A 12,260-nucleotide genomic window follows, 5' to 3' on the forward strand; every position below is an offset into this window, starting at 1 on the left:
AACTTAACATAACCATGTTAACATCACTATGACAATAATTGGGCTATTTTCTTAAAGCTTTAGAACACCATCAGAATGCCTCACTACTAGAAACCTAGTTCTGAGAATATTACAAAGAAAAACATAACCTGTATAGTCATAGTGTAGTACATCCAGTTTCCATCACAAGGCCCAAGTGGAGATAGTGTCTTGATGCTTGTGCATTGACCTGTTTAATAGAGAAATCTAAGTCCATATCTGTGTGATCCACTCTGAAGACTCATCAATAAATAAGGTACTACAGCATGATAGTGCTACTTCCACATGTTTCTGCCTTTTGTGAGCGTGTGCTTCCAACTGAAAGAAGTGCACTCAGTTCTTGGGTTACTTCCAAGACGCACATCCTGTAATTTATGATTTTGATCAAGTGCTCCATTCAGATTTGTGTTTGTCATGCTCAATATATTACATTTATTCTGCAAATCATCCACCCGGGGTTTGATTTGATTAATGACTCAATGACACATTATATTCATGTTATCCACTGCTTCTCAATTGCTCATTGTGGCTCCTGTGCTGTCAGTGCCAAGCACCCTACTGACCCCCGGTGGTGCGGAGTTAATGGTGCAGCGCTCAGGACCACGGACAGCGTTAGAGCTCAGGAAACTTATCAGTGAACTAATAGAGCAGTGTGGTTTCTTAATGGGCATCACATTACCACAAACCACATATTTTAATAGCCTGTTAAATATGTGATTCAGCACTGTCATCAGTTGAGACACTTATTGTACAGTTTTTTATGAGATGCTTACATTGGACATCTGTTCACGAGCAGATACTCTCCAACATTACGTATTTTTTATTAACTAACGTGCTCTTGAATTGTCAGTGTAACCAGATATTAGAAATATATCAACTAAACTTAATCCCTGACTTATTTAAGTGTAACCTTTTTAGAAATTGTATTTTTTTATATAACGAAAACCTGTCATGGTGGCAGGTGGCCAGAAAGTTTCACTTTTTTTTCCTCTGTCTACAGTACGCTGCTGTCTTAAATGCAGTTAATTTCCTTGCGTCATTTGAGCTGCAATTTCTCACACTACAAGGACATGTAACACAGCAAGATTTTTGTCCACAGCCTTAAATGTATTGTATCGAGACGAACATGTATTATTTGCTACATTACAAATTTACTAGAAAGATAATAACAGCTTGTATGGCACTTGCATGGGGGGTTGCAGAACTGTTAATATGCTAAAAGTGACTATTTACTCCTGGCCTGTAATTCATATTTAATTCCATACACAATTTAATCATTGGTTTAATCTACCATGACATCAGAGCGGTTTTCCCCCCCTAACAGTTTGTTGGCATTCATTCTTGTTGTGTATGAAAGTGTGAGTCTTTATGTGTTTATGAACATGTGCCTCCTCCTGCAGAGACAAAAGTAATGCCCTTCAGAAAGTGCAGCTGTTTGTTAGTGAGGCGGTGCCAAGAACAGCGGCTTTTGCCGCAGCACAGAGTCTGTAGAATATGTGAAGTGAAGAGTGTGATTAGCCCAGAGACTCAGCTGGGAATTCATCTGCTGCCAGCAATCAATGAGCGGCCTGCAAAGCATGCCAATCAGATTTATCGGTTTCTCCTTGCTTTTGTGTCATCGCATGCATCATCACCACCATATAATATCACCTTTGTGGCTCCATGGCAGGGCCGTCTGGGTCAAACACTGACTGACACACAACAAATACTAATTCAACAACTGTATGGATTGCGTGAAAATCTAGGACAAGTATTCGTGGTCGTCCAAGGATGAAGCTGTTGTGTCTCGTCAAAAATGTTAGTCTTGTCAAGTTTCTTGTTTGTGTCATCATGCCCCATGTCTATGGTTGGTCATGTTTTATGTTTTGTTTAGTCATTTTTGTCGCGTCTTCCACTTCCTGTTTTATTTTGGTACTCACCTTCTGTGTCTCGTTCCAGGACTCTTGACTCCCTGTCATGCCCTCTTTGCGTCAGCCCCGCCCCTGATTGTTTCCACCTGTTCCCTGTTACCTCATGTTTAAATAGTCCTGTCTCCCCTTGTCTTGTGTCAGTTCGTCTTGTCCTGTCTGTGGATCATTAGCCAGCGTACCAGCATTTTGTTTATTTATCCTCCATGTGAGAGTCTTGAGTTCTTGTTTTTGCATTTTTGGAAATAAAGTATTTTCTTCATGCTTTAACTCTGTCTCCTGGGGTCGTGCATTTGAGTCCTACTACCTTGTGTTTAAAGTTCGTGACAGAACCCTAATAACTGGTCATCCCCTGACATTTCATTCAGCTCACATTTATGAGCAAATAAACAAATAGCATTTGTAACGGCCTCAACTGTACAACATGCTTAGTGCAGTGGGGAAATTAAAGCCACAAGGTTTGTGAATATATTCTTAAAGCTATAGGCCTACCTACAATAATTAAAAAATCAGCATGACAGCATTATCATTTTGTTGTCATGGGATCTGATGTTCTCTTAAAGGGCAACAAATCCTTCACAATGTATTTTACGGGTTGCTGGCTTGGTGAAGCATTAGAAAGGGTGTGATTTAGTGAGAAGGTTTAATTAACTGTCTTATCCTGTGTAATGAAGGTCTCCTATCATAAGGTGGTCAATACCTCTACAACATTTTCTGTTCTGCCCTGTGTCGGCTGTCCCTCCTGTCCTGCACTGTTAATTGCTGTCTTGTCCTGAGCAGAGGTGGATAAAGAACTAGAAAGAAAATTGTAAAACTACTGTGTAGAAATACACCATTAGAAGTACAAGTTCTGCCTTTAAAATGTTACTTTACTTGAAAGCAAGTAGGTATATACCTAAACTAAAAATGTCCATGTGCACAATAATCAACAAAGGAGTCCTATGGAGGCGTTTCAGGCGGGGGGAGAAACTCTGGATGCTTGGTGTTAGTAGTAGGAAATTAAAATACTCAAGTAAAGTATTTAATGGCAACCACTGGTCCCTAGAAATGTTTCGACATTTCATGAGGTCTAATAGGGACATGTGGCCTGTCTGATGTTAGGAATTTAAAAGTATCCTAGCTCTGACTTCCAGTGAGCATAGCAACACAGCAGCCACCTTAAGTTACACACAATTATGGATCCCTGCTAGCAATAGAGAACCGTAGAAACATTATTGTAGTCATTTTTGAAAAACAACAAATCTGTAGTAACTATCCTTAAAAGCCCACACAATGACCATTTCTGCATCCCTCTATAATCATATATTATTTACAGAGGTGGAAAAGTACTCAGATCTTCTACTGAATTAAAAGTAGAAGTACCAGAGTGTAGGAATACTCTGGTACAAGTAACAGTCCTGCATTCAAAGTGTTACTCAAGTAAAAGAAGATAAGTATGACAATCAAAATATACTTAAAGTACCAAAAGTACTCATTATGCCGATTGGCCCATTTCAGAATAATATCTCTGATATGTTTTATAATTATTGATCATTAAAGTGTTCTCAGAGCTGGTAAAGGTGCAGCTAGTTTTAATGACTTTGTATACTGCAGGGTAGCTGCTGAATTTACTAGAGGGGGAAGTGTTGACTATATTTCACATCATTAATCTAAATTTGTGAAGTAACTAGAGATATTAAATAAATGTAGTGGAGTACAAAATTTACCTCTGAATTGTAGTGGGCGTAGAAGTGCAAAGTTGCAACCAATTGAAATAAGTAAGTGCAAGTCTTTCAAAATTGTACTTAAGTACAGTACAGTACTTGAGTAAATGTACTTAGTTACTTACACCACTGATTATGTATTATTGCTTCCGCAATATTATCTTGAATTGTTCGAGAAAATGTGATGCCTTCATGGTTCAAGAAGAATCAATACTCTTAGAAAAATGTTGAATGAAGCGAAAGGTGGCCACGTTTGACGACAGCAACACGTTTTCATCATACTACAGACTCTTGCACACAGTGCAGTATAATCCAAATGATCACTATACAGAAATCTGCATTTAAGTTAAAAAGGTTCAAATAAACGCGGTCCCTTTAATTCACCGGTTGTGGATCATACACGTTTTGGCACCAAACTTTAAAACAATTAAAAGCCTGGTAACTTTTAGTCAAGACAAGCTACACATTGTTAGATCGGTTAAATTCTCCACAATTAATTCTTTCAGTTTATATTACGGACACAGTGAGTCAGATTTACCAGCATGGGAAAACAAGAGACCAAAACTAAAGTGTCGACACCCTACCTCTGAAGTCGTCATAGAGTCCGATTTTGTGTCCATTCCTCTAGTATTTGAAGTCCGTTGGGGCCCACTGATTAAAATAAACAAGAGTAAAAAAAGTAATCCAAGGTGTGGATATTGTCATGAGGTCCATTGCTCCCCGTCTGTTGCATTTGTACTGACATTTCTCTTGTTCCCGCAATCTGTTGTTGGGTATGCTTGTTTCCGTCAATTGTTTAGGGCTGTGCCAGCTCCTTGCTACCTGACAGGTGGTTGTAAAATGAGGATCTCTTAACCAATATGTTATGTAATTCCCTATGTTTTTGTAAGCATCAACCATAATGGTTTAAATAAACAGTTTTTAATAAAGTTTGTGCAATAATTTAAAAACCTATCCTTTATTGATGCTTGTCTCAAACAGAGTTGGGGGAAGTACTCAGATCTTTAGGAATACTTTGTTATAGTAAAAGTCCTGCATTCAAAATGTAACTAGAAGTAGACAAGTATTGGCGTCAAAATATATTTAAAGTACCACAGGTAAAAATACTTAGATGGCTAGATTGGTCCATTTCAGAATAATATCTCTGATATGTTTTGGTTATACTTATTGATGCATTAAAGTGCTATCAAAGCTGGTAAAGGTGCAGTTGTTTAAATGAATTTGTAGACTGCAGGGTAGCTTGTGAATTTACTCCAGGTGGATGATATTTCACATCATTAATCCAAATTGGCAAAGAAACTTAAGCTATTCAATAAATGTAGTGGAGTAAAAGTACACAATTTACCTCTGAATTGTAGTGGGATATAAGTAGAAAGTAGCAAAAAGTGGAAACTTGTGGTTGTTTTGCATCTATTTCTGTTTCTCTTATGTCTCTTAGACGCTTTGTGATCATTTGAAGTGTATGTTTAGGGTTATTCTGCATTCATTTATGATTTGTAATTCATGAAGACTGTCAGGGAATTAATTGAATATACTGTAATGGTGTGGTGGCAGTGAAAATAAGTGTGTGTGATCACCAAAACTACAATACAATACAATTTCATCAAATGCACTGAAGGGAATAAAATAAATCTAGTTTTGGTTAATGTGTATTTACAAATACACATTAAATTTAATGTTGTACATTTATACAGTTATATTTACATTTATATATATAGTACAATATATACATCTATTTACAAAAATCAAATCAATGGAGGCTGAGGGGGCAGCTCCTTCTCGTTCAGGTTCAAGTGGGCTTCAGCAGCTCAGTTCTGACCCTCTTGCTCGGTGACCCTGACTCAGCAGTGTGGGGTCTCTTGAGGCCTCCACTCTTTGATTGGCTGAGAGAGACTCCCTTGCTTGGCCGCACGTCAGATTTAAACTTCTTGGTGGAAGTTTCTGAGTGAGGCGAGCGAGACCTCTTTGTCGCCTGGTGACTCATCACAGATGGAGCAGGGGCCGCCATGGTACGGCTCCCTGAGGGCTTCAGTTCTTCACTGATAACCCTTCTGCCAGTCTCCTGAGGCAGATCCCAGCTAAAGCTGAATACCGATGTCACTGAAGCGCTGGAGATTGGGGGTCAGGTCTATGGACAGGTGTTTGCCCCCCTGTTCATTGAACACAAGTCCAATCAGCCACTTGGTTCTGATTGGTGCACTGAAACAGAAATACACACTAATGAGTTGACTTGGTAAAAAAACACTAACAATTAATGGAAGTGAATATTATTGGCTTCAGGGCTGCTTAAGAGAAACAATCAGCCACCTTGTGCTGATTGTTTCTCTGAAACATGAAGAAGTACACACCAATGAGTTGACAGAGTAAAACATTACCATTACGTTATTTCAAATTCCGTTAATGAATAATACTCTAGAGATCAACCCAAATATAACCATCAGGTCAGTTGTCCTTACCTGGCGTTGCCCTTGCTGCATTCAGGGTCAAGTGGGCTTCAGGTTCAAGTGGGCTTCAGCAGCACCGTTCTGACCCTCTTGCTCGGTGACCCTGACTCAGGAGTGTGGGGTCTCTTGAGGCCTCCACTCTTTGATTGGCTGAGAGAGACTCCCTTGCTTGGCCCCACTTCAGATTTAAACTTCTTGGTGGAAGTTTCTGAGTGAGGCGAGCGAGACCTCTTTGTCGCCTGGTGACTCATCACAGATGGAGCAGGGGCCGCCATGGTACGGCTCCCTGAGGGCTTCGGTTCTTCACTGATAACCCTTCTACCAGGCTCCTGAGGCAGATCCCAGCTGAAGTCCTTCTGGGACATGTATCGAGCTGATGTGGTCATCCCCTCTCTGAACATCTGACAGCGGTTTGCCACACTGTAGACTGCAACAGCACAACATACAAATAAGATTCATAATTTCACAAGACAATGCCCCATTTCTCCTGAAAATAGAAAAGGAAAACATACCGATGTCACTGAAGCGCTGGAGATTGGGGGTCAGGTCTATGGACAGGTGTTTGCCCCCCTGTTCATTGAACACAAGTCCAATCAGCCACTTGGTTCTGATTGGTGCACTGAAACAGAAATACACACCAATGAGTTGACTTGGTAAAAAAACACTAACAGTTAATGGAAGTGAATATTATTGGCTTCAGGGCTGCTTAAGAGAAACAATCAGCCACCTTGTGCTGATTGTTTCTCTGAAACAGGAAGAAGTACACACCAATGAGTTGACAGAGTAAAACATTACCATTACATTATTTCAAATTCCGTTAATGAATAATACTCAAGAGATCAACCCAAATATAACCATGAGATCACTTGTCCTTACGTTGCGTTGCCCTTGCTGCATTCAGGGTAAGACTGGACATTAATGTGGGCCCGGGTCACCAACACATGTCTCTCCAGATTTATCACCAGGTGTCGGATTCTAGACTCCACCAGGCCAACCCTGACAGATTGAACAAAACATCAGTTTCAGAGAGCACTACATTTGGTGGAAATACAATATCAAAACAGTTTTCTCCTCCAGAGAAAATTATGCATAAGAAACATTTTCATTGTAGACTAAAATGCCTAAATCTGTTCCAGTTTTACTTAACTGGCACCTCACTGTCTCTGCTCTGTGTACTCACCATGCAGGGTGCTGCTCCTCTGTAGCTGAGGCAGCTTGCAGCAGAATGTAATGCCTTGAAACACAAGAGACAACAATTGCAATACACGTCACAGCATTGAGCCTTTAAGCACAGGCTGGCATGTTACTACATTGATCATATTCATTTGAATATTAATCCTGTTTGAACAATGGTCATCGTTGAAGGTATTTCTGATATTTAAAACAGGCCAAGCTACAGCACATGGAGTAAGTTACTAAAATCAGGTAACTAGTCTTCATTTAGACACTACCCATTTATTTTGAAAGGTAAAACCAGTTGACCCTTTAGAAAGTGAGGTGGTTCTGGGTTGAATTAGTGTTTGTGTAATTAATGTTAAATCTCAGCAGCACAACTGCTCACTTCTTATTAAAGCTGGTAAACACATCATTAGATAAATCAAGGAAACTGCCTATCCAACTGTTCCAAAGCTGTGCAAATAAAACAAGACAGATCAAATCACACGGCAGATTTATTCAACTGGACCATATTACAATTTAAAGTCAGACAGAACACGTGAACAGCTTCTTAAATCTCCACATTTTGAGTGAACAACAGCAAACGGCACAACCTGGTCTGCACATAAAACAATCAGCATTCAACTATTAAATGAAGGTCTAATATTTCTTACAGGTTAAACTATTATCCACACAAACACATGATCAACTTCTTAACACTGCTTGAACAAAAGTCTGTTTTAATGTTCAGTTAATAACAGAAAACAGAAAACCACATATACACCCTCATTAAGAAACTGGGATTCATCTTTTCAAATCAAGTACAAATTAAAATCAGTCGCGCATTACAAAGAAAAAAACTGCAAATTACAAACATTTGCACGTTCATTCACAAAAGTCATTGAAGAGTTTGTGTTCAGGTCAAAAGAGAGTCGGTTAAAAACACATCCATCAGTTACATTCAGCAATATATAAAGAGTCTGCCTTAAGGAGCTCACATTCATATAAACTCAAATACCAATTCACGCACTATAAAGCACTACGTGTGAAAACGAATACACCATTAAGAGAAGATATGCAGAACAGTATTTTATACAGAGTGAATTTTCACACTGATACATCTTCATTAAGAAAGAACACATCATGAAAAACATCTGGTATAAAGATCTGCCTTCTTTGAAAGCAAACTTATACAATTACAAAAAGCTTTAGACATCAAGACCGTCACAAACATGTATACGTTTCAAATATCAGAGCTAAGAAGGACTGATGAACTAATTGGAAATGTCCATATTTAAGAAGGGCTGTGTGTTTTGTTCATCTTTGGGCAGATTATTACATACTTGTACTTCCTGAGGAAATTGGGCTTCTCAAAGAGTTTGGACCAGCTGGCGATAGTGTGGCCTGTGAGTGAGGAAGGGAAAGCTTGTTAAAAACGAATCCTCTTCGTGCGCAGAATTTCCTGTGATATTCTTGAAGATAGGAGTTAAACATTGCTAAATGGTGGCAACCTCATCCAAGTGGCAGTGCAGTGATTGAAGTTTAAATGCTTATTTCTGATTCTAAATAACAGGACAGCTCTGAGACTCTGCACTGTGAGCATCTGATGGATGTCTGAGTGGCTACATACCGCGCTGGATCTCCTCCTTCATGATGGCCAAGGTGGAGGGAGTCACATTGAATGCAGTGTTCTGCATTGGGTATGCCGGCGTGATGATGGGCATAGTGTGGGAGCGGTCTGCCTGATTAACCTGGAGAATGCAGAAGAACACAGCATGTTCAGCTTTCATGTGCTTTTGGGCAGATTGGTTAATTAACTGGCATATTTTGTATTTATAGTTTACATTCTGCTGAGTCCTTACCCTTGGATCCCACACAGGAAGGTTGAAATGACAGTCTTTTAACTCCCTCAACATGATGGGGTTCGGCCACTTCCTGTCACAACAAAACAAGATTTTTACAAAATATGGTTTAGTGGACTTTTGTTCTTCTGTTTTATTGTAAAGAAGGCATTTACTGAAGAAATGGGACAACTCACCACATGTTGTACTCCTTGAAAAACATTGTGACCAGGGTGGAGGCTGAGGCGGCTGGGTACTCCTGGCAGATTCTGGCTACAAGAATGGCCCAGGAAATGCCGCCCAGGAAACCCAAAGAGTTGGAGTAGATGTTTCTTTCTGAACAGAAACAAGAGGATGAGAGAACAGATTAAGACCTCCATTTCACAAAATTACCTCATGATAACACTGGCTTGATCTCATTTGCTCGAACCCACTGCAGATTGGGTAAATGAGGTTTATGTCTGTTGGCAGTATTTTCTGATCTATTTAGTAATACAAGGAGAGATCTCAACTCACGTTTGGCCCAGAGCTTTATGGTCCTCAGAGCGAGTCTGAAGTTCTGAATATTGGGCACGAGCCTGAGGATCTCCTCTGTTACTCTGTAGCCTACAGAACAACAAGAAGAAAAGATGAATATCAAATAGTTCCTGTAAACAAGGCAGACCAAAATACCGGACATCACAAAAGCATTCCTGAGTACACTGTCAGGTACTAAAGCTGCAGGATTCCCCAGCAGTTCTCTGACATGATGCTTACCGTTCAGACTCCTCACGGACTGGATGTCCATCCCCTGCAACCAATCCTCTCGGAGCAGGTCCATTCCCTCTGGGACTCTATTCCTGGCCACCCTGGCAAACACTAAGTCTATCTAAGATGTATCAGGAGCACAAAAACCATGATTAATACACATGCTGACAAACCCTTGATTGAAGAATACAGCACACTGCAGAGACAACAATTCTTCTTAAGTTAAATTACCTCAATTCCTTCAAAGCTCAGTTTGACCACAGGGACGAACGCCTCTTCAATGGCCTAAAGACAACAACAGTCAGTACCTCGCAACAGGGCAAAAAAATTACTTGTCATAATGAATCTCTTATAGACGTACTCTTATGTCTTTGACCTCTCTCTGCCTCTTCAGTTTTCCAACAAAAGAGGAGAAGAAGTCCTTCCTCTGGAGGAAACCCGGTCCCACACAGAGGATGTCTATGTCGGCACCTTTCGAGGCGACCCCCAGGTGATGGGAGCCGAAAGGGACGAGCTTCCCTCCAACCCTCTCTGGGATGATGTCTGGAAAATTCTACAATAACAAAAAATGAAACATAAACTATGTTACCGAAGCAGCAACACATTTCAAGTATCATTTTAGAGTTACTTTTGAAACAACAATATATTATAAGATAAAGATGTCCTACCTTTTCCCGACACATCTCTACGAGCCACTCTCTGAACAGTGACTGCAGTCTCTGGACCACATGCTCTCTGCAGTGCAGACAAAACATGAAGAGCATTTTCAGACTTTGTACTTCCTCTGAAGCGAAGCATGTCGTGGTCTCTTTCTTCTGGGCAATTGTTTGTTAATGTTGTTTTAAAGGAATAATACCCCCCCCCCCCACCCCAGAATGACTGTACCTTAAAAAGCATAAGCCTTCTCAAAGCTGTATTAATTACATGTTAATGATGACATGTGTAAACATGCATCCTACCTGTGTCTCAGCTCCACGTTGCTCTCAAAGCATCCAAAGGACTTGAGAATCTCGATCAAGTCATTTGCTTTGGCACACTCCTCCTCACGTGTTGGTGGGGGGGGGCCATACACCTTTTGTTGAGGTCTGAATGGAGCATTCCTTGGTCTTTGTCTGAAAAGGCACATATGGACGTTAGTGCACAATTAATACAACAGTTATGACAAGCAAATATGAAGGGAGGTATAATATATCAAGAAACTCTGGTTGAAAATAAGGGGACTCAACCCCCCTTGTGATAAGAAATCTGAGAGTCTTGATGTCAACTGCTTATATTAGTGTTAGCAAGTCCAAAACATTAACTAAACACAAGTTGAAGCAAACTAAACAAAGAAGCAGACTTGCAAAGTGTATCTTGCCTAGACCTTTTTGAAAAACAAGGAAAACCAGACTCAAGGACTTACCGAGGCATTGTCGCAACAATTGAGCTCACTAAGGTTGAAGTATTTATCAAGTTTTTGGAAATGACTTAGAAAAGGCTTCTCTCTCTCTGCAAATCACAATCTGTGAGTGTTTGTGACTGATGAAAGTTGGGAACACTGCATGGAATCGGTTGGAGCACTGTCCATATGACGTCATCTTCTGGAATGGAACTTAAGAACGATAACACCTGGTCCACTAAAAACGCCACGTGACTCCGAGCAGTTTATGTTAATTTTGTTTTAATTTTTTCTTTTAATAAAACGCATCATGTTACACATTTTAATGTTTAGTCTAAATACAAATGCTTTTATTGTTTGGTTTGGAATAGCTATTAATAAAACTAATATATTTCGAAGTACGATGAACTTTATCTTTAAGATAATTTGACATTGTACTTGTAGTGTATTGTATGTAATATCATAACTGTAGTCGTGAACAATTTAGAAATTAAACACTCTTAGGCATATTCTTGGAAATGATAATAACATAACATTAATACATAATTTATAAGAAGGTAAAACAACAGTAAGATTAACAATATAGTGACTCGTTACATTTCCTGTAACGATATAGTTTCGATACAGGAAATGGATATATGCAGATAAAAAGGAAAACATAAAAGGTTAACACGAAGAAGCAATCGTCAGTCTTTTGAAATATGCTTATGAAGTACGAGAAGTTGTTCATTATATATTAGGTGTAGCACAGCTGCAGCAGCTGTTCGTTGTTTGGTTATCCCAGTGCACGCGGACTCATTAGGCTACTTGAGTAGTAGTTAAACTCAATTCACACCATGGTAAAATAATCTGTGTACCTTCGCTTCAATTCTTTTCTTTCTTTAAAACTAACTTTAAAAGCGATTGCAATGTATTGATGGAGAAAGAACGTTTTTAGATATCGTGGAAATTAGACGAGAGGAAATGTTGCTGCTTTTGAGACAAGCTTTCACCAGAAGTCGAAAAAGTACTCACATCTTGTACTTAAGATAAAGTAGCTGTAACAAAGTGTAGGAATACACTGTTAC

At 39.6% G+C, this 12,260-nt stretch overlaps 2 protein-coding genes across 2 annotated transcripts; both read right to left on the reverse strand.

The window, feature by feature from the left end:
- Positions 1–6,128: 6,128 nt before the first annotated feature.
- LOC134872180 (poly(A) polymerase alpha-B-like) lies at positions 6,129–8,348 on the reverse strand. The gene is made up of 5 exons (XM_063895354.1): positions 8,341–8,348; positions 7,253–7,306; positions 6,949–7,068; positions 6,585–6,721; positions 6,129–6,499 (listed from the first exon to the last, which is right to left on the reverse strand). The coding sequence occupies exons 1-5, from the start codon at positions 8,346–8,348 to the stop codon at positions 6,129–6,131; spliced, it is 690 nt and encodes a 229-aa protein (XP_063751424.1).
- Positions 8,349–8,456: 108 nt separating this feature from the next.
- Positions 8,457–11,225, reverse strand: LOC134872181 (poly(A) polymerase type 3-like). Its single transcript, XM_063895355.1, has 11 exons — positions 11,218–11,225; positions 10,775–10,927; positions 10,484–10,550; positions 10,177–10,368; positions 10,047–10,100; positions 9,825–9,936; positions 9,585–9,674; positions 9,266–9,404; positions 9,090–9,162; positions 8,858–8,978; positions 8,457–8,631 (listed from the first exon to the last, which is right to left on the reverse strand). The coding sequence occupies exons 1-11, from the start codon at positions 11,223–11,225 to the stop codon at positions 8,522–8,524; spliced, it is 1,119 nt and encodes a 372-aa protein (XP_063751425.1). The 3' UTR covers positions 8,457–8,521.
- Between the last annotated feature and the right edge of the window lie 1,035 nt (positions 11,226–12,260).

The sequence above is a fragment of the Eleginops maclovinus genome, chromosome 11 (genome assembly GCF_036324505.1).
Source record: "Eleginops maclovinus isolate JMC-PN-2008 ecotype Puerto Natales chromosome 11, JC_Emac_rtc_rv5, whole genome shotgun sequence".
In the NCBI taxonomy this organism is placed as follows: domain Eukaryota; kingdom Metazoa; phylum Chordata; class Actinopteri; order Perciformes; family Eleginopidae; genus Eleginops; species Eleginops maclovinus.